The sequence below is a fragment of the Rutidosis leptorrhynchoides genome, chromosome 2, assembly GCF_046630445.1.
Source record: "Rutidosis leptorrhynchoides isolate AG116_Rl617_1_P2 chromosome 2, CSIRO_AGI_Rlap_v1, whole genome shotgun sequence".
NCBI lineage: Eukaryota > Viridiplantae > Streptophyta > Magnoliopsida > Asterales > Asteraceae > Rutidosis > Rutidosis leptorrhynchoides.
In genome coordinates, this window is record NC_092334.1 from 529,186,956 (window position 1) to 529,210,202 (window position 23,247).

The window sequence follows — 23,247 nt, forward strand, 5'->3', positions numbered from 1 at the left end:
TTATATAATAATAATAATAATAATAATAATATTTATCTTTACTATATATAATAATAAACACAAAAATAGGTCATCTTATCTAATAACAATTAATCCTAGCCTTTTATTTCTAATTAACCCTTGAATCTAGACCATTAAAATTTCAATATCATGATTATTATGATTATGATGACACGTTATAATCTCCAAGTTTAGCAATGAGACTAAAATACCTTTAAACATTAAAAAAAAAGACGGGATGAAAGATGGAAAACGGGGTTCTTCAAAATTCAATTTAGGGTTTCCCAAATTCACTTTCATTCAGCATATTCTCTAAAGGAAAACCTAGCTTTCTTCCAAAATGCTCTGCTAATCATGATTTTACCCACAATTGATGATTTCGCGGTTTAAAGGTATCTGATTTTGGCATCTCATTATTGAAATTGGGTTTTTTTTTTTGCGGAACAAAAATTATGAACAAGATTCTCAAGTCTACATATGAGAAATCATGGATTTGCGATAAGAGGTATACGATTTCGAAAGGGTACGTAATTTGTCATCGGGTTTATACCCTTTATGTTTACGATTCATTGAATCGTAAATCGGATTTATACCCCTTGTATTTACGATTTATGATGAAATCGTAATCGGATTTATACCGCCAGTCAATAAATTTACTACGAATCCGGGGTTTTATATTAATAATCCACGATTGTAACCTGCTGAAACTGACAAACTATGGTTCTAGGATGTAAGTAATCTTTTGGTGTTCTTATGTATGATTTTTTTCATTATTTTTTGAGACAAACATAATGTTATAATTGTTTGGCTGCAGGAAAATATCTTTTCCAGTATAGATGTTATGGATGATGGTTTTATTCCTTTACTCATATTGATTACAAAATCTGTTCTTTATAGAAATTTAAAATCAAGAATTTGAATTTTGTGCAGTGTGAAGAGTATAATATTAGATTACACAGCCCATATGATTATCAATCATTCTTGCACTGCCTTCATATCCACAACGCAACAAATATTTCAAGGAAGGAACTACATAGCTTGGTATATTTCATTACTTGAAATGTCTTTATATAGATAAAAAGCTTATGGATTTGTGTGTTCCTTGGTGTCTTTGTAAGCGTGTTATTTGTTTCGCATACAAACTTCTAGAATGTTACTAATGATATGGTATAAGTTTCATAGGTGTATTTTAATCTTTTTGGTAATTAACAAATCTATAGTGTTGAGTTCGTTGTCATTTTGTGTTCGTAGCACTTGAAAATCAGTTTATACACACATATACCAGGTACTCTACATTCTTATCTTTTTTGTCGTATAACTTTATAGCTTGTCATGTTACTCTGGTGGTTGCTACGTCTGAAAACTAAACTACTGCTTATATAATGCCTTAGTTCATAACGATTTGAATATTTGTCGAGTTATTAATTATCAAATCAAAATGTTGTTCATATACAGTTCATCTGTTATTATATAGTTTGCTCATGATGTACCTGCCATTTGTTCACAGATTTACCATTTTATTATGGAATTGATTGTTGATAAAACAAGTTGCCTCATTTTTGGTGGGAAATATATTTATATTTGTGGATGAAAGCAAGCCAAAAGTTGCACCTACTTATAATTGATTGTTGATAAAACAAATTGCCTCAAAATTAGCTGGTATATGTTGAAAGCACCTTATATACCATTAATTGTATCAAGGGATGCTCTTAAAGAATAGTTTGTATGGTGCAAAATGGGCGAGCTGGGTAAAGTTCTGGCAAAATGGGTAGGCATGGTAAATTTCTGGCATAGTTGGCTGACAAAATGTTTATAAACAGTTTGCTTGCGTAATGGATTATTGGAACTTCAAATGGATGGCTTGAAAAATCTTGACTTTAAGGTATGGTCATGCAAATTAGCCTTTTTATTTCCCTTGTGTTTTTATTTTCCTTATGTGTTTAATTTAATTAAATTCCTAGATGGGTTCCAAAATCATTTACTATGATTAACATTGATCGAAGGTTTAGTTTTGATTTGTTGCATATAAAAAAGACTTTTTACGACATTTGAATTATAGATGATTCATTAGTTCATTTTAAGCTGATTTGTTGCATATGGGTTTAGTCTATGATTTATATCCAAGCGTGCAAGTGATGCAAGGTTCTTTGTTAGATAAGAACTGAATAATATAATATAGTTTTAAAAGTTTGTTGGGTAATAATTAAGCCTAAATTGGTGCTAAATTTATTGGGATATCACATTTATCGTAAGTAACTAATCTCCTAATTGCTAGCTCTGATTTGACTTTATGGATAAAGTCTTGGTAACAAAATAGAAGATTCAAAATTTATCGATTCAATAACGTAACTATTAAATCTCAATTACTATCTGATTTAAGTTTTGAAGATTAATAACGATTTGTTACCATAAAATACGGATTCTGACTAGGAATTTCCCTCCACATCTAAAAATTTAAATCGTCTTATTATTACTTATAAATACTACCTACTCACTTCATTGTATTGATATTCATCATAACAATGTAGTTTAGAGTCTGATAATATATATGGTAAGACCTACTAATACTTTGTGTTAAATGCTTATGTATTCATGTCTACTTAAGGAATTTTATGTTTTTTTTTGTGCGTTGTAATGGTGATTGCATACATGTCTAATGTATTTCACTTCATTTTGTGTTCTTTCCTGTCTCTTGTTTTGTTTTCTATTATGTGGTAGCTAACTGTCGGTTTTGTGACGTGTTATGCATTTGTGATGTGTATTTGTGATCTGTTATTCCTTTTAAAATTTGGCTTCAAATAAGTAGCCATGTTAACGGACATAATGTCACATAAGAAAAGACAAAAAAAAAGTAGTAATAATGATTGTTTGTCGGCTGATGGTCGCTACATGAGGCTTTTGGTGACGTTGGTCTCGGCTATCTGCTGGCCCGTGTGTCGCAGGCGACCATGACAAGTGTGCTTCAAACTGGTACTCGTGTGCCTCAAACTTCTTTTCAAAATTTGGTTGGGTGTGCCTTGAATGTTGTTGTTCCAAAAATTACAGCCTTTGTTACAGAAACGATGCCTGACCATGTTTCTTATGCAGGTATTTGGTTGGGTGGTGAACGTGACATTCAGAGAACCATGTTAGAGTTATTGAACCAACTGGATGGTTTTGATTCAAGAGGTGATGTTCAAGTGATCTTAGCCACAGATAAAGTTGAAATTCTTGAGGATGTTGAGTTGTAAGCTTTTAATTTTTCTTTTCATATTTTGTTGACAATTTTCCCTCATTTGAATCATCTACAGTTTGGAAGGCAGTGATTTTTGGGTGAGCGGGTCACTTGAAATGGGTATTAAGTTTCCATGACACCAAAGTAAGTTCTTTCAAGTGATGTTATTTCACCTAAATAAAGATATAAACAAATTATATGGGGTTACTCGGTTGTAAGTACCAGTAAATCATTACTAAAACCATCCAAGTAGGAATAAATGGTTAGAGTATTTGTGAATCTTATCCAATGTGTGCTTTTACTTTATGAATTCGAAATATGTATACTTCGAGATCACAATTGATCCTTTACTAAAATCATTCAGTGAATAGTACTATTTACTGAATAGGCCCATTAAAACTAAGTATGGTTACTATTGAACACCTTGCTGAGGACATATTATTGAAGCCTCAAAAGTTTATTTTAGTTTTATTAGTGAAAGCTTACTTTTTTTAAAGCAATGAAACTTATTTATAAATTATGAATCTCTTGAGGTTTACTTTACTTTCAAGTTCTTGATTTTGTCGTTATTTCTTAATATAATTCATCATTATGTTATTTGTGATTTCATGCAGCAATAATGGGAGAAATCGAAAGAGAGACAACCTTATGGTGTTGTATTAAAAACATTTAGCTTTGAAACGAAAGTGATATGATGTACCTCTATCTCATGCTGTAAGTATTTACATGTGATCACATCCCTTTACATCGCTTCAGTTCATAATGTGAGATCTTTTTAATGTTTAGTCAAGGTTGCAAAAGACGCGAGACGGGGTCGAGACGGTCGGGTCTTAAAAGGGTCGAGACGGTCGAGACGGGGTCGAGACGGAGGTCTAGACGGATGTTGACTAACGTTGACTTTTAAATAAAAATGTTATATATTATATATATATATTGTACATTACATTATTTCAAACATAAGCATTTCACACATGTTTAAATACTTCAACATTTCAAACATAAAAAAAGAAACCCTAAGTAATAGCACAACGTTTAATTTTTTTTTTTATAAAAAAAAAAAAAAACTTGAAAAAAATCAGAAAAACCCGTTTTTTCCCGTCTCGGACCGTGTTTGACCGTCTTTTGACCGTTTTTTGGCCGATTTCCGTTTTTTCAAACGTTTTATGTATAAACGGGACGGGGCACTCCGAAATCCGTCTACACCCTCGTCTACACCCCCGTTTTTTCCGTTTTTTACAACACTGGTTTTAGTACGAAGCCTTTTAATTTTATTTTTATTTATTATATTACATTAGATTAGATACCAAAATGGAAATAGTAAAATAGAATTGGTGATAAAATATACTTAAATGTCATTATGTGACAAAATGGACAGGTTAATAAAAGGGGATGATTCTCACACACACTTTTTAATCCTCACACACCAATTGAGTATTATTAGAAGAGTAAAAGGTTAAAATAGGTGTGTGAGGATCAAAAAAGTGTGTGTGAGAATATCCCCCAAAAATTCATTATAATAATATAATGGGGTGTAGACGAAAATGAGTTGGATCAGCTTGACCTACCACCACTTTTTTGTTCTTTATTATAATATACGGTATATATTTTAAAATTTTAAATATAAATGATAATAAATATACGGTATATATTCAATTTTAAATATAAATATATACGATATATATTTTAAAATTTTAAAATTAGTATTATCACGATAATACTAATTTAAAGTTGAGTGTGTCAAATGTCAACCTGTAATCTTTTTTTTTTTGGTTCAGAAGGTAGTATTCATCATTAGATATAAAGATAGATAACTTATATAGTTGGCAATATTAGTGGAATCTGTAACTGAGGCATTCCGCATTCATACTATACTATTACATCTTTCAACGTTATTTTCCAATGTAAAAAAGTGATCTATGTTATAATATATATAAATATATATATATAAATGGATAGTCAATTATTGATACACAAAAGTAATATTATTGTATTACCTAAACTTGTAATATTTTTGCTATAAATAGCCATGAATGCAAGCATTAAACTTGCACCATTTCTCACACTTACAAAGTGTTTCTTTCTTTCTCTCCATTATCATCTTTGTTCTTACACTTCATTATTAGTATTCTAAATCAAGAATCAAATCACTAAAGGTAGTTATAAGCCTACTGAATTATAACATCAAGAATCAAACCACTAAAGGTAGTTATAAGCCTACTGAATTATAACACGTTATCAGCACGATAATCTTAATACTAATTATGGTTGGCTCTGCCACCTAAATGATATATGGTCGGTTATACCACCTGAATAATATATGGTCGACACTGTCGTCTAATTATCACTTATGTTACTAACATTTATATTTCAATTATCTAACATTTATATGGCCGACACTGTCGCCTAATTATCATTTATGTTACTAACATTTATATTTCAATTATCTAACATTTATATGGCCGACACTGTCGCCTAATTATCATTTATGTTACTAACATTTATATTTCTATTATCTAACATTTATATGGCCGACACTGTCGCCTAATTATCATTTATGTTTACTAATATTTATATTTATGTTATATAACATTTATTAATGATTGCTTACATATGGTCGACACTGTCACCTACTTATCATTTATGTTATATTAAATTTATGTTTAATTTTTATATACTTATGAATATAAAGTGACTATAATTTATCATGTTGTTTGTTTTAATAGAAAATGTCGAATCTGGAAAAGCTTAAATTTACTCCTTTAGAATCAACTGGAAACAACTACATGCCATGGGTTATAAAAGTAAAAATGCATCTTAAATCAATGGGTATTCTTGAAGCCATAAATGAAAACAACACTTGTTCTGAAAAAGAACAAGCAACGGCATGTTGCTTTATTCATCAACATATTGATGAATGCTTACAAAATAATTATGTGACTGTAGAAGATCCCCATGTTTTATGGGAAGGTCTCAAAAGCAGATTCAATAATCAAAGAGAAATTTTACTTCCAGCTGCTATGGAACAATGGAGAACATTAAGGTTCCAAGACTTTAAGAAAGTAAATGAATATAGCTCAGCTCTGTATAATACATGTTCACAACTTAAATTCTGTGGACATGAAATAAGTGATGCAGACATGATGGAGAAAACTTTCTCCACAATGAATGCTGCAAACATCACAGTGCAAAGAAATTTGAGAATGCTAAAGTTCAAAACATATCCTGAACTTAATTCATATCTCTTAGTTGCAGAGCAAAATGATGAGCTATTAATGAAAAATCAGCAATCCCGTCCTACTGGTACACTTGCAATCCCTGAAGCAAATACTGCAAATAATTATAAACAGGGACAAGGACGCGGGCAAGATCGTGGTTATAATAACCATCACCATCATCATGCCAAAAGCCATAACTATGGTAGAAACCATCCTTATGGTAATGGTAATGGGCGAGGACGTGGTCGTGGTCGTTGCCGTGGTGGTCAAAGAAATAATAATTCACGAAAATATAAATATCAACCACAAAACAAGCCCACTAAACAAGATGTTGAAGAAAATTCTTCTAAAAATTCTGAAGAATCTTGCTACAGATGTGGTAGAATGGGCCACTGGGCTAATACTTGCCGAACATCTAAACATCTTGTTAAGATGTATCAGGATTCGCTGAAAGATAAAGAAAAGGAAGTAAACTTTGTGGATAACGTCGATCCAACAGTCACTGAGAAACCATCTGATTTATATGAAGATTTCTTGAATGTTTAAGTTGTGTGTCTTTCGAAAAATAAACGATTTAATATCGTCTGTCTTTGTCATTATGTTTGCTAAATGTTTCAGTACTATCTATTTGCGTTTAAAATATTGTGTAATATTAATGTACTCACTATTTATTTCTTATATATGAAGTTCAATATGAATTTTGCTGGAATACAACATCAATCAAGTGGTGGAGATCTCTGTATAGCAGACAGTGGAACTACACACACTATACTTAAATCCGAGAAATATTTTATTGATCTAAAACCAACGGAAGGAACTATACATACAATATCAGGACCTGCTAACTTGATAAAAGGGATAGGAAAGGCAAATTTCATACTACCAAATGGTACAAAATTTTTAATAAATGATGCCTTATTTTCTCCCAAGTCAAGCAGAAATTTATTGAGTTTCTCCGACATATACCTTAACGGGTATGATTATCAGTCAGTGACAACAGAAAATGAGAAATATTTAAGTATCACTGACAAGAGTCATGTGGTTGAAAAACTGCCAAGACTTAGTTCTGGATTACATTATACACATATAAATGTACCAGAAATACATATGGTAGTTAACGAAAAATATATTGATCCTGGTGTATTCAGTTTATGGCATAACAGATTAGGCCATCCAGGATCAACAATGATGAAAAGGATTATTGAATGTACTCATGGACATCCACTAAAGGATAGAAAAATCCATCATGATACAATAGTTCCATGTACATCTTGCTCTCTTGGAAAATTGATAACTAGACCCTCACCACTTAAGGTTGAGAAAGAATCACCAATGTTTCTTGAAAGAATTCAAGGTGATATATGTGGACCAATTCATCCACCATGTGGACCATTTAGATATTTCATGGTTCTAATAGACGCATCTAGCAGATGGTCTCATGTTTGTCTGTTATCAAGCCGTAATGTGGCATTTGCAAAATTTCTTGCCCAAATTATTAAATTGAGAGCTCATTTTCCTGATTACACCATTAAAAGGGTGAGACTTGATAATGCTGGTGAATTTACATCTCAAGCATTTAATGACTATTGCATGTCTATAGGAATTGTTGTTGAACATTCTGTTGCTCATGTGCATACACAAAATGGTTTAGCCGAGTCATTGATTAAACGTTTACAGTTAATCGCTAGACCATTGATAATGAGAACAAAACTCCCTGTATCTATATGGGGTCATGCAATTTTACATGCTGCTGCATTGATTCGCATCAGACCAAGTGCAAGTCATAAATATTCTCCCCTACAACTTGCTTTTGGTCAAGAGCCAAATATTTCCCATCTTAGAACATTTGGTTGTGCAGTGTATGTTCCAATTGCGACACCACAACGTACAAAAATGGGTCCTCAAAGGAGGTTGGGAATATATGCTGGATATGAAACATCTTCAATATTAAGGTATATTGAACCTATGACAGGTGACGCTTTTACAGCACGTTTTGCTGATTGTCATTTTAATGAAACATTGTTCCCTAGATTAGGGGGAGAAATGAAAAATAAAGAAAATGATGTTTCATGGTGTGAACCTCAATTAAAGTATCTTGATCCTCGCACAAAAGAATGCGAGACAGAAGTTCAAAAGATAATGCATATACAAGAACTTGCAAATCAATTGCCTGATGCATTTACAGATACAAAAACGGTGACAAAATCATATATACCAGCAGTAAATACTCCAGCTCGAATTGAAATTCCAAAAGCTGGCAATAACGTCACTCATGAATCTTTGCCACGTCAGAAACGTGGAAGACCAATTGGTTCAAAGGATAAAAATCCTCGAAAAAGAAAATCAGCTGATAATGAAGTAAAAGAAAGTGTTCAAGAAGAACCACAAATCAGTACTCCTACTGCAGAGGAGATTGATGATGTCAATACAGAAATTGCAATCAATTATGCATATTCAAAAATATTATGGAACCGAAATGAAAAATCTTGATGAGAAATTTTCATTTAATGTTGCATATGACATCATGAATAATGATGATGATCCAGAACCAACATCTATGGTTGAATGTCAAAATAGACATGATTGGGCTCAATGGAAAGAAGCAATACGAGCTGAATTAGAATCACTCAATAAAAGAAAAGTTTTCGGATCCATCATTCTCACTCCTAAAGATGTGAAACCTGTAGGATACAGATGGATTTTTGTCCGAAAAAGAAATGAGAAAAATGAAGTTACAAGGTATAAAGCTAGACTTGTAGCTCAAGGTTTTTCTCAAAGACCGGGAATTGATTATGAAGAAACTTATTCCCCTGTTATGGATGCAATTACTTTTAGGTACTTAATCAGTCTGGCAGTTTCTAAAAATTTAGAAATGCATCTCATGGATGTTGTGACTGCTTACCTATATGGATCACTTGATAGTGATATATATATGAAGATACCTGAAGGATTTAAGGTACCAGAAGCATCAAATGCAAAACCCAAAGAAATGTATTCGATTAAATTACAAAGATCTTTATATGGGTTAAAACAATCGGGACGTATGTGGTATAACCGATTAAGTGATTACTTGATAAGCAAAGGGTATACAAATAACCTTACTTGCCCTTGTGTTTTCATTAAGAAAACAACATCCGGATATGTGATCATAGCTGTTTATGTTGATGATCTTAACATCATAGGTACAAATAAAGAGATCTATGAAGCCATTCAACTTCTAAAGAAAGAATTTGAAATGAAAGATCTCGGAAAAATCAAGTATTGCCTTGGTTTACAAATTGAGCATATGCCTAATGGTTTACTTGTACATCAAACAACATATACTGAAAAGATTTTGAAACGTTTCAATATGGACAAGGCAAAACCATTAAGTACTCCTATGGTTGTTAGATCACTCAATGTTGAAACTGATCCATTTCGTCCATGTGAAGATCATGAAGATATTCTTGGACCAGAAGTACCATATCTTAGTGCAATTGGAGCTCTTATGTATCTTACAAATTGTACAAGACCTGACATTTCTTTTGCAGTTAATTTGTTGGCAAGGTTTAGCTCTGCTCCTACCAAAAGACACTGGAATGGGATCAAACACATATTTCGATACCTTCGAGGAACTACTGATTTAGGATTATTTTATTCTAACGAATCAAAACAAGATTTGGTTGGTTATGCTGATGCAGGTTATTTATCTGATCCACATAAAGCTAAATCTCAAACTGGATATGTATTCCTAAATGGAGGTACTGCAATATCATGGCGTTCTCAAAAACAAACACTTGTTGCTACATCATCAAATCATGCCGAAGTGATTGCATTACATGAAGCTACTCGGGAATGTTTTTGGTTGAGATCAATGACACAAATCATTACTGATTCTTGTGGACTAGAACGCGATAAAAGTCCAACAATTATCTATGAAGATAATGCAGCTTGCATAGCACAGATGAAAGAAGGGTATATCAAAAGTGACCGAACCAAACACATACCTCCTAGATTCTTCTCATACACTCAAAATCTCATTAAGGACAACGAGATTGAAATGAGATATGTTCAATCCAGCAAAAACTCTGCTGATCTTTTCACGAAAGCACTTCCAACTGCTATTTTCAGAACACACGTTCATAACATTGGCATGAGACATGTTCAAAAGATGTAACAACCGAAGCGATGTCTACTTGAGGGGGAGTCAACTCCATGCTGCACTCTTTTTTCCTTAGCTAAAGTTTTTCCCACTGGGTTTTCTTTAGCAAGGTTTTTAACGAGGCAGTAACTTACAGTTGATCTTCAACAAACAAAATTGTTATCCAAGGGGGAGTGTTATAATATATAAATATATATATATAAATGGATAGTCAATTATTGATACACAAAAGTAATATTATTGTATTACCTAAACTTGTGATATTTTTGCTATAAATAGTCATGAATGCAAGCATTAAACTTGCACCATTTCTCACACTTACAAAGTGTTTCTTTCTTTCTCTCCATTATCATCTTTGTTCTTACACTTCATTATTAGTATTCTAAATCAAGAATCAAATCACTAAAGGTAGTTATAAGCCTATTGAATTATAACATCAAGAATCAAACCACTAAAGGTAGTTATAAGCCTACTGAATTATAACAATCTATTTATTTCAATGAATGTTCTAATGCTATTTGTTTTAATTTCTTGTAGGTAGATATTTTACGCGCTATTACCTTTAAGGAGATTTAGAGTATACTCACAATAAAACAAATAACTTTCGTAATGTATATAATTCACGAGTTCAAACTTTTTTCAAGTATTATGATTTTCATCTTTGTGTTATTTATTTTATTTAAGGTTATAACTTGCTTTATTATCAGTAATTAATTCGTCCCTAAAAAAATCTCGCGAATTCGCGAGTTTTAAACTAGTAGTAGTAATAATAATATAATAATAATAATAATAATAATAATAATAATAATAATAATAATATTTTCTCTGTGCCATATTAATAGTCCACAGATAAAATACACACAATTTAAAAAATTTATCATTACATTGTACTTTATTTTTACTTTACAATTTTACCCCTAACGTTTTATCATTCTTTTGGTCTTATATGTAAAAGTTAAGAGTATAAAAAACTTTACATTATTATTATTATTATTACTATATTATCTATTGGACAAAAGCTATGAATAGTATCGAAGGCGTTTTCTTTTTTTTCACTTTTTCCCCCTTTCAAAAAAGCCCAACACTTTGTTTAAAAATTAAAATCGACCCACCAAATAGGGGTTAAAGTGTCAAATCAACATTTTCATAAAAAATCATAAATAAATTTCACTCAAATATTCAACGGGTCATATCTTCTGGCCCGCAACGAGTTAAATTTTTCCGACACCATCGTTAAGCTTGAAATAATTTTACGAACACAATGTCATTAACTATACGCAAAACAGACGCTTTTTAAAAAACGCTAAATATTTGAGTCCACCTTTCATACACGTTGATTTTTTCCTCACGGGCTCCGTAACTATTTTCATCTATTAACAACATATACATATGGGTCTTATTATTTTTTTAAAAAATTATTTAGTAATTTTTTTTATATTAGTCAGTAAATATTCTATTCTTAAATCATACGGAGTGTTAATATAAGCTAATGAGTTAATTGCGTTAAATTTAAAAAAGTCAGCAACTTCATAGCGAAACGCGGAAATACACATATATTGTTAATTTAAGATAACATTTAAATCTTTGACGGGTTATACCTTTTTGTTCGACTCGAGTTGCGCTTCAACGACATCATCGTTAGCCACGAAATAATTTTGCAAAATAAACATAATAAAATACATTGGAAACGAAACCACGGCACGAAGCGAGGGTTGAAAAACTAGTTTTTATCTATTTATAAAAATGAAATATTAATATGAGACAATTTAAAATAGAATAGAAAGGGAAAGAGGAATATATAAGTAGTTACAAAAAGAAGAACGTTGTACCGGAAATATGCAAAAAGTACGTTCTAAAAATAAGAACGTTTCATTGGAAATAGGCAAAAAGTACAACAATTATATATTTATTTTGAATTCGGTGCCAACTGGACAACTCAGAGTCTAAAGTCGTAGTCACCCGTCATCCTATATAAATTCTTTTGACACATTTTGCCGCTCTTCGTACACTCTCCTCCTTATTTCTCACTATCAACATAATTAGGGCTCCTCACATCCAAAGGTAATTTTATCTAAATGCACATTCCTTTCAATTCTATAAGTTTATCTCAGCGCTTTCAGGTTCGAAGTTCAGTCATTGTTATTACTCTTAAATTGATTTTAGATTGTGTAGATGTTTAAATCGTGTTGTCTCTGCTACAATTTACTTCTTGATTCACCGAATTGTAGATTGATTAATTTATATTATATATATGTTTATATCTAATATTTATTCTACTGGTTGTTTCAAATAATTTTTTTGATTGTTTGTATGTATATTTGTGTGTGTAGATATGAATTAACTAAATCATTAGATTTAGAATTGATTGATTACTAGGTTTGTTTTTCATGCAGGTGTACAGGGTACGGAAATCGACTTTCATTGCAATTCTGAAAAAAGAATGCCCCGCATATCTTTAGCTGCTCGAATAACCATGTATGATTTATTTGAGCACCATCTAGATAGTCTAGGAATATATGTATGTATGTATGTATGTATGTATGTATGTTATATATATATATATATATATATATATATATATATATATATATATATATATATGTATGTGTGTGTGTGTGTGTGTGTGTGTGTCATGGAACATGAATTCTGTTTTCATTTGTAGTCTCTCTAGAGATCAGATGCGTCGTCGAGGACATGATGTACAGCTGTCTCCGGAAGAAGAAGTGGCAGCTGAAGAAAGCTTTGAAGTTTACTTAAAGCCTGTAGATTTATACAACATTATTATGACCCGTACAACTGAAAATGTGACTCACTTAACCTCACATTTTGTTTTTAATACTCCGTATTTGTTTATTATCTTCTATAGTATGATTGCTTGAGTGGGCGGTACAGATTGGAAATTGCGTCATGGTTAACAATGGATAAGATAATCTACTAGCGGTGTTGGCTTTTATATCAGTCACATGTATTTCAGCTGCACATATTAATTGATATACCTTCTATATGTTGTGGAGTAAAACATACTTAATCCATGAGTTTAAAATTTACGATATCAGTTACACGTGGGAAGAATCTAGTATATTGAAATTGTTTTACTACTTTTACGCCTTGTTTCTTACTGACGGTTTATCATACTGCAGCCACTATTTCTACAGAGATGCTTGCATTATAAATTACAAGCGAAGAACAAAAGAAGGCAAGAATTCTAGAACCGAAAGTCTGTTAATTAGTTTTTTAAAATATCGTTTGACCTTCAACCGATGCATGTTTATAACTAGGGTTGGTTACCTATGACAGTGATTTTTAAAAGCCTTAATTGTTATATACGTCGATCTACCTAAATAAATTTAGCCTACGGAAACTATTTTGGTTAAAAAAATTTGCTGATTGTAAAGCTGACTTGAATATTTTATTAAATTTTTTGCCTCTGTTCATTTCAGGATTCATTTATCAGTTTCCATATCTGGAGCTATCGACGATGAAATGGATAGCCAAAGCCTCTTTCCATTTTACGTATTTTTGGCGAGGCCACTTTCTACTGAAAACGCAGAGGTAGTGTTATGATTATACTTATTTATGATGGATTCTTTTGATAGTTTTTTCTCATATGTTAACTTTTGTGTTGTGGTTCAGCATTCAGCTGTTTACCGCTTTAATAATGCTTGTGAGCTGACTGCTTTTAGTGGAGCTGAGATTTCGAGTTCTGCTCGAGCCAAATTTGTTCTCCCAGAAATTAGCAAATTATCAGAAGAGGTCAAGTCTGGTTCTCTTGTCATGCTGTTAGTGAGCTGCGGTATGACGTTGTCTCCATGTTAGGTCATATCCAGAGGATGCATGTATTCTTTTTGATTCTGTTGGTACTAACTTTCTATCTACTTGACAGCTGATACCACCAACCCTCTAGGAACTGATCCAAGTGGGGACCACATATTTTCTGATTCATGTAAGATGTGATTTCGGTTAACAGTTATATTTGAATTGATTTCAGATTTCTATGCCCTGAGAGTGGCAGATCTACGAATGATAGTCATTGGTTAAAATCCCAAAATTTTTTCTGCTAGATGGTTTATCTTAGTAGTGTCACTAAAAAAAATCTACACTATACACTGGTGTCACTAGTTAAAACCCTAAAAAAATTTCCACTGCATTGAGTATTTCAGTAGTGTCTCGTGCTACCACTGGAGCAATACTAGGTCCACCCCTGGTCTTGACGAGTGGTATTTGTCCGTTTAAGCCCTAGTTCCCTCTTGTCTGTTTTTATTTATTTATTTATTTTTGTATTTTTTCATACCAAGATTTTTTAGTCATCTTCAGTTATATGTCTATATCATTATCTGCATAAGTATTACCTCGCATACAAGCATTAACGTCTATGCTATTGTAGGCATTCCATATAATTTAAATGTAGTAACAATATAAACTTCCACATGTGCTGGTGCTGGTGCTGCTGAGATGATTTTTTTGCTTGGATTTTATATGATATGCAACTTATGTATATTGTTAAATACACTTTAGTTCACTCACCACATATATAAATGGATTTCCACTTTAGCGTATCGTGTAAAACATCTGCTCTGCTTTTTAGAATTTTTTTTTTTTTTTTTTTTGCTTTTCTTTATTCACAGTTATTAGATCTTTTGTACAATTGTATCCGACTTCTCATTTGTACATGCTGACAGCAAATATCGGAGGATACTGCTTAATGGGGAAGATCCCAATGGATTTATTTCATGTGGAGAAAAATGATGTTGTTGTAGCAGAAACGACGTCAACTGTTGACATGTGTTCGTGCTATATGAAGGTAAGCTTGATGTTCAGTAGAAAAATGACAAACAAGATAATCTGGTTAAGTGTGATGACCCGGAAATTTCTGACCAAATTTAAACTTAATCTTTGTATGATTAACATTTCCGACACGATAAGCAAAGTCTGTAAAACTAAATCTCAAAATTTTTGAACTACTTTCATATATTCAAATACCTTTCGGTTCTTGACGATTCTCGAACAATTATATGTATATAGATACATATATATATACTATAACTTGAAAAAGTAACAATGTATTAATTGTTTGATACCGTACATTAAACTTATTGGTTTAAATATTTATTTGAATATATATGATAAGTTGAAATATTAATTATATGAATAACTTGCGACGTATATTTAAAACGTGTTTATGAATGTTGAATATATATTAACTTGGTCATAAAACGATTTGTTATTATATATATATTAACAAATAGCGAGACAATGATTTATAGAAGTAAATGACCAAAACACTCGAAAGTTTAAGATACACTTTGAATGATATAGTTTATTGATAATTTAAGACTATATTTTGATAAAGGTACGAGTCACAAAACGTAAATTGCGAGTTTTCTAAACGTACGAAAATGCGTTCGAGAAACCGGAACCGGGACATAAGTCGGGTGACAACGTACGAGTCATCGGAACGAAAATTACAAGTCAATTATGCACGAGAATATAATATAATATATAATTAATTAATATAAATTATATATATTATATATTAATAAATAAATATGTCGACAAACAAGAAAACAAAAGTTTGTGAGCTGGATCAGAGGGCCATGCGATCGCATGGCCTTGAAGCACAAATCCCATGCGATCGCATGGGGTGCTTTTTCAGAAAAGGTTCTATAAATTGCACGATTTCAGTTCAATTACACACATATATTTATCTATACTTCGTTTATTATTATTGTTGTTGTTGTTGTTGTTGTTGTTGTTGTTGCTGCTGCTGCTGCTGCTGCTGCTGCTGCTGCTGCTGCTGCTGCTGTTGTTGTTGTTGTAAAGATTAATATTATTATCATTAATCTTATTATTTTTATTAGTAGTATTATACATAAAATACTACGATGAGGTTATGAGTGTGTCACTTTCAAAATGGTTTCAAGCGGGATAGAGCTAAGAAAATTATGGGTTATTGCCAAGGAGGTTATGGGTAATGTTCGGGGGTATATTTGTAAATCAAACCTAGTGTTTATCATCTCCGTTGCGTCTACGTACTTTCCTACAATATTGAATCTCAATATTGATACGTAAGCACTCATATTTTATCTTTTATATATTAATTGTGTATCCATGTCTAGTGCTCGAGTATATATATTTATACATGCTTGTATGCTAAATTTCGTCGTTAAACAGTTTATGATGAATCACAAATTAAATACATATATTACTGGTAAAAGGTATATGATATGCATGTTTTTGGAAAGCTGGCGAAAAATCAATGACTTTTCATTTAGATATCGAATAGTTTCGATGAACGAATATCGAATAGTTTCGATGAACGGATTAAAAGATATGATCAACTGAATTATGATTAACGTTAATTGAAATTGCTTTTGAATCTACAATTAAGATTTAAACAACTTGTTTACGAAATTGATAAAATGGATTTTTGAATATTACCAACCGAGTAAATAACTCCTTATATAAGGTATGTCTCGTTTTGTTTAACTATTGTCAAAATTGACTTTTTGAAACGACTTTAGATAACTTTTGTATGTCAATCTCGAGCATTAGGATTGTGATACACTATGACCAGACCTAGCTTGATAGACATTTATTGACCAACATATGTTCTCTAGGTTGAGATCTACGGTTATTTTGCATTCCGAGTTTCGGTCACTTTTTGGTGAATGACCTTATCTGCTGCTAAGGTGAGTTTCATTTGCTCCCTTTTTAATTGCTTTTGCAATATATATTTTTGGGCTGAGAATACATGCACTTTATTTTAAACGCAATGGATACAAGTACATACTAAATTCTACACCGAGTTGAACCGAAAATCCCTTAGCTTTGGTAACTAGTAACTGTCGGTTATAAGAACCGATGGGCGCGAATAGGTGTATATGGATCCATAGGGCTTGACATCCCCGTCTGTTCCAGGTATAGAAAAATCTAACCTGAACTATAAAACAGACGTATGCTATTTGAGGTTAGTACACGTTGGATTGCGTGTATTGTACATGTTGGTTGCATGTTAAACAGGGGTACTTATTAAAACGTTAAAGTTTAGTTACCAGGGTGCTCTGTTACGTAGAATCTATTGATAAACGTTTTTGGATGAAACAACTGAAATCTTGTGATCCACTTTTATATACAGTTTATGCGAAACACTAAAACTATGAACTCACCAACCTTTGTGTTGACACTTGTTAGCATGTTTATTCTCAGGTTCCCTAGAAGTCTTCCGCTGTTTGCTTATATGATAGACAAGCTATGTGCATGGAGTCTTACATGGCATATTTTTCAAGGAAACGTTGCATTCACAAAACCATCACCATGTACCTATTTTGACTGCATTGTCAACGGATGTATTATTGTAAACCATTATATATGGTGATTGTCTATATGTAGAAATCATCAGATGTCGAAAACCTCTGATTTAAATATTCATTTATGGTGTGCCTTTTCAAAAGAATGCAATGTTTATAAAACGTATCATATAGAGGTCAAATACCTCGCAATGAAATCGATGAATGACGTGTTCGTCCATATGGATTTGGAGCGATCGTCATAGTTGGTATCAGAGCGTTGGTCCTAGCGAACCAGGTCTTGCATGAGTGTGTCTAACTGATAGTTGTTAGGATGCATTAGTAAGTCTGGACTTCGACCGTGTCTGCATGTCAAAAGTTTTGCTTATCATTTTTTATCGAAAATTATCTGCTTATCATTCCTAGTCTAGACACGTTTTACTGCATTGATTGCATGAATAGTGTATAGACAAAATTCATATCTTAGCGTATCTGTTACTGTAAACTTTTCCTGACATCTTCCGAAAATTTCTCTGTGATTTATGGAATTTGGTATTATATATACATATGTAAATTATGTATTGAAGAATACCAAACTAAATTATATAATCTAATTCATATCAAAAATCATCTCCCTAATTATACATGATGGATCCCGTATCTAGTTCAAATTCCTTAAACTCTGACAGCTATTCCGATATGGATATTCACCTGAATTCCGAAGACAGTGTAACCGGAATGGATCAACCAATTAGCCATCATCTATTCTGGATGAATTGGGGATGGGTTCGTAGCATACTTAATTATTGGAGACAAGAAGAAGGCGATCCCTTCCATCCACCACATTGCCCTCTTGGCGAAGAACCTGAAGCACTTACCGGCGAACCTGTTCGTAATACCATTTTCTCTCTCATCTCCAGAATATCTAGTCATGATCATATACTCTCTCAAATTCTGGATCTTATTCAACCGCTCGTCCGAACCGCCAATCATCCTGGTGTAGTAGAAGAAGTCAACGAGCTTCACGCTCGGGTAGTGGCTTTGAAGAATATGGTGCAAAGGTTACAAGCACCAGCAGAATCACCGGCATCAACAGTACCACCGACAACAACACCAACAGTACCATTACCACCACCAACAACATCCGCACCGCAAGCCTCAACATCACAACATGTACCTCGAACATCAATGTCATACGCACCATAGATACCAAGGAGTACCAACAACAATAACCGATGAAGTATTGATTCATAACTTCATTGGAGAAATATTCTGCGGCAATTATGTAATCTCTAAAGTCTTAGAGATAATCTATTCCAGCCGTAACCGTAAATTAGATGAGTGGACCGAAATGATAGAAGAAAGAGTAGAAACCCTGACCAGAATGGTGCACGATTTACAAGCTAGACTTGTTTTACCAGCAGCATCAACAATATCGTCAGTATCACCAACACCGGAAAAACCTGTAGCACTACAAGTTCCGCCAATTTCATAATCACCAACATCATCACAAATCAACAACGCGTATATTATATCAACGAGTTATGAAGTATTAACTCATTTTCCCTGAAGAAATTATATGTATATTATATATATATATATATATATATATATATATATATATATATATATATATATGTGAAATTTGAAAACAAAATAAATCTTTTCGTACTAAGCTATTACATGTGAATCATAACTGGTAGGTACTACTCGGTTAGTTCATGTTACTAATATGCTATACATCCTTCGTTAATGACTTAACAATCGTTAACTACTATCTCTGTTTCAACTCAATGAATTCCATTTCCTAATAAACCAAGTGTATTATTCAATTACATAATTGATTTTACATTTTTCATTTTCGATGTACTCGAAACTTTCTAGAAAACATCATCTGTGCCTTGTAAGGTTCGCAAAAATTCCACGAGCATCAACATCTGATCAATCCATAATTAATGATGTTACTTAATCACGGATTGAGTGCAATAAGATTGTAATGGAGGATGGGATGTTTGATGATTGTTTTGGGCCCCGATGATCGTCTTTCACTTTAACTATCAAGTGATCAACCACCCCGACCCGGTCTTGATTGTTAATTAGCTTAATTCACCTTTTCGCAATGTAAAAATCCCTTGGGCAAGATCACAAGTGGAAATTACAAAGGCTTAGGCAAAATGGCAGAGAATCAACAACCTATAAATGAGAGGCCAAACTCTCTATTTATAGGATTCGAAATATCCGCGGTCTGCGAGTTACATAAATATCCGCAGAAACTCAGCGGATTAAACCGCGGTCTTGTATTAATGCGAAAACATAACCGCGGTACTCATTTTCAGCGAATATTGCACAGCTTTGCCTTATAATTCGCGTAGTTCTGCCTTCGGCTTTTAGCAAATAAAATATACATATACAATGCTATGTATATGATCAAGTCCCCCCAGTTTAGTATGATACATTTTCGCGAAGCAAATGTATCATGATAAACTCTTAAAATAAAGAAGTGCATATCTAAAATATCCCACAATCAATATTTTATAATTTTTACCGTCCATTTATTACCGTTGCTTTTATTAAGCCAAACGCGTAATTACAACGGTAACTTTTCGCCACTCTGTCAAATCAATACGCTGTGACGGCTACAAAATTACCGTTTACACGTTGCGGTAATTTTAGCCGTTTAAATGCAATGATTATCCTTTCAACTTGCTCGCCCTAATCCTGATTATAAATAACACAATAATCCGCATAAAAACTTTACTCTTTCTCTTTCAATTTCATCTGCAATCAAATTCGTCGAATCACAATCGTACCATGCAATTAACAATTCCAACCTTTAATTTCTTCAATTTTGTCATCCAATTTATCTTCCTTTTTACAAATGGCGTCATCTTCTTCGATGCATACTCCCGGAGGCTATGTTTCTTATATGACGGAGGCAAAACTTCAAACCCTGCAAGAATGGTATCCGCCACTTGCCCAATTTGTTCCTACCGCGCCTGCGGTAGAACAGCGAGCTGATACTCCCCCTAAAGGGATGATTTCTGTTTACGAGGCTGCCATTTCTCAAGGTAACCTTCGATTTCCACTTACCCGCTTTTTTCGCAGCGTTTGCGAATACTATAATATCGCTATGGTACAGTTGCATCCCAACGCGATTAACAAGATTGTGCTGTTCGAGATGTTCTGCAATGCCACCAACCAACCACTACTGTTGAACGATTTTCGTATGTGCAATAGCCTGGTGCTGTATGATGTGGGGTGGTTTTCTTTCCGCAGTAAACTTGGCGTAATGACTTCACCAAAAGATTCAATTGGAAATTGGCGCAGTTCCTTCTTTTATATTAACGATACCGCGTATGTGAATAGCAACATACCAAAAATGTGGTGTACAGAGCTTAATCCCGACCTCAATGAGAGGCCTGTACTCGATGATCTTGAGAATGACACTCTCAAGACACTAAAGAACGCGGGCATATTTCTGCGACCTTACTCGAATGTACCTCTGTACATTGGCAGAGTGTCGATTCAATGGCCGTGGAGCGACCATGATGCGCTTTTGGTTGATCAATCAAAAAATGGTATGCCGCTTAAATTTATCGCAGTGTATTAACGTACTTACATTTTTCGCAATATTTTTGCTTTACATAACACTATGCGCTTTTATTTTTTCAGCGGTTGCACTTGACGTTGTCATGAGGTCCGCTGATATAAGCAGGATTAGCCCTGCCTGTCGTCTAAAGAATGGCGACGGCGACATTATTCTTATTGATGAACCGATCATCAATACATGCTACATCGCTGGAGGCGAGGACCGCGGTAAGCGTAAGGTTGCGGAAACTACCCCTACTCCACGCAAGAAACGTCTGCGCACTCATTCTGAACAAGAAACAAGTAAGGAAATGCTATTTCGCAGTATTTATTTAATTACGCATTGTTTTCTTTAGCATAAAAATGCTATATTTGCTTATCTGTTTATAGCTATTCTTCCAGGGTCATCCGCTGAAGCTACACCACTTTACAACATCAGAGGGATAATCCCTACAGATGTTCTTAATGAACCCGGGAATGAAGATCTATCACTTCCATCTGACGCAGAAGCGTCCAACCAGGAAGAGGAAGGAGAAGCCAATGCGGAAGAAACTGCCGCAGCAGATCGGGCCTTTAAACTATACCAAAGGCTTTATAAATTTGTTCCTGCAGAAACAAGAGAGCAATATTGCAAATTGTCTTATCCCGAGGCTGCCAGACAACGACTGCATAATTGCTACAATGCAATTTGTCTGACAGTCGACAACATGGAGCGTTTTACAGAGATGTCAGACGAGTATGAGAAAGCAGTGAAGGCTGCCAACGCACAAGAGAGAAGGGCGCGAAAGGCTGAATCGCATCTTGAAAAGGTGTTGGAAGAGAACGCCAGGCTTAAAAGAAGGGCAGAAGTCGCAGAACACGAGTTCGCACAGCTAGTCAAATATCTCCCGACATTTGCGGATAAAGTGATGGACTCCGAGCCAGTCACTGAAAAATTTCAAACATATGCTCAAGCAGCAAAGCTCGCCACTCGATGCGAGTGGCATGATTTATTATGCAAACTTGGCGATCTTTCGCAACCTCTTCCTTCTGATATGGCGAAAGAAATATGCGCCACCGATGATGCTCGCGAAATATTGGAGAGAGCGAAGAAGGAGATTGAGAAGATTAGCATACCTGCTCTTGAAGAGCTCAGTCAGCGAGAAGGCGTTTCATTTGCAGATATTAAATCATTAGAACTTTAGTTTTGCCTTAACTAATTTGCTTTTGAATGTATTCTCGCAATTACAAATTGCGTTTGTTGTAAGAATTCGCGTTGCGTACGCGCTTAATATTAATCACTTTTTTCGCAGTTTATAGTTGTAACTTCTTTTATTTATATAGCGCTTTATTATCAATATTCATAACACGGACTTGTCCTTTGCAATTTCCAACTTTTATTATTGTACACATAATAAATGTGTACTTTTGCGAAACAATCTGTATGCGTATATAATTATACGTTATGAATCTTCTAAGTCCGCCATAACGATCCTTAGGCAAATTTAGCATTGCGAAGCATCTAAGTATTGGCAAGATCAAATACTTAGGAAGTGTTATCCTTTCGCAATTATTTTCAAATTAACACAAGTGGGCTTATTTCATCACTTGATTTTTAGCAAACTATTTCGCAATGCAGTTTTGCATTTTCATAGCATTTAAGCAGGCTATGCTTTACAAAAATTATGCCACCTTATTTAAAATATCCGCAGAACAATCATTAACTTAGTGTTGTAAAAGACAAGTAATTGCATTCTGCGAAATAAGCACTACGCGTGGCCACACGCAGTGTTTTCGCTTTGTAAAGAAACAATCACTTAACAC

The 23,247-nt window shown here is 33.5% G+C and overlaps 1 protein-coding gene across 1 annotated transcript in view; it reads left to right on the top strand.

Annotated features, from left to right (window-relative positions):
- Positions 1–229: 229 nt before the first annotated feature.
- The window catches only part of LOC139889599 (polycomb group protein EMBRYONIC FLOWER 2-like), a 51,090-nt gene continuing 28,072 nt past the window's right edge, over positions 230–23,247 (top strand). Inside the window, exons 1-12 of the mRNA XM_071872542.1 lie at positions 230–1,285; positions 1,508–1,882; positions 3,088–3,168; positions 3,291–3,358; positions 3,829–3,928; positions 12,964–13,045; positions 13,233–13,374; positions 13,711–13,766; positions 14,011–14,122; positions 14,204–14,363; positions 14,454–14,513; positions 15,250–15,371. Of these exons, the coding sequence (XP_071728643.1) occupies positions 13,011–13,045; positions 13,233–13,374; positions 13,711–13,766; positions 14,011–14,122; positions 14,204–14,363; positions 14,454–14,513; positions 15,250–15,371 (687 nt within the window). The 5' untranslated portion in view covers positions 230–1,285; positions 1,508–1,882; positions 3,088–3,168; ... (1 more) ...; positions 3,829–3,928; positions 12,964–13,010. The remainder of the gene's footprint in view (positions 1,286–1,507; positions 1,883–3,087; positions 3,169–3,290; positions 3,359–3,828; positions 3,929–12,963; positions 13,046–13,232; positions 13,375–13,710; positions 13,767–14,010; positions 14,123–14,203; positions 14,364–14,453; positions 14,514–15,249; positions 15,372–23,247) is intronic.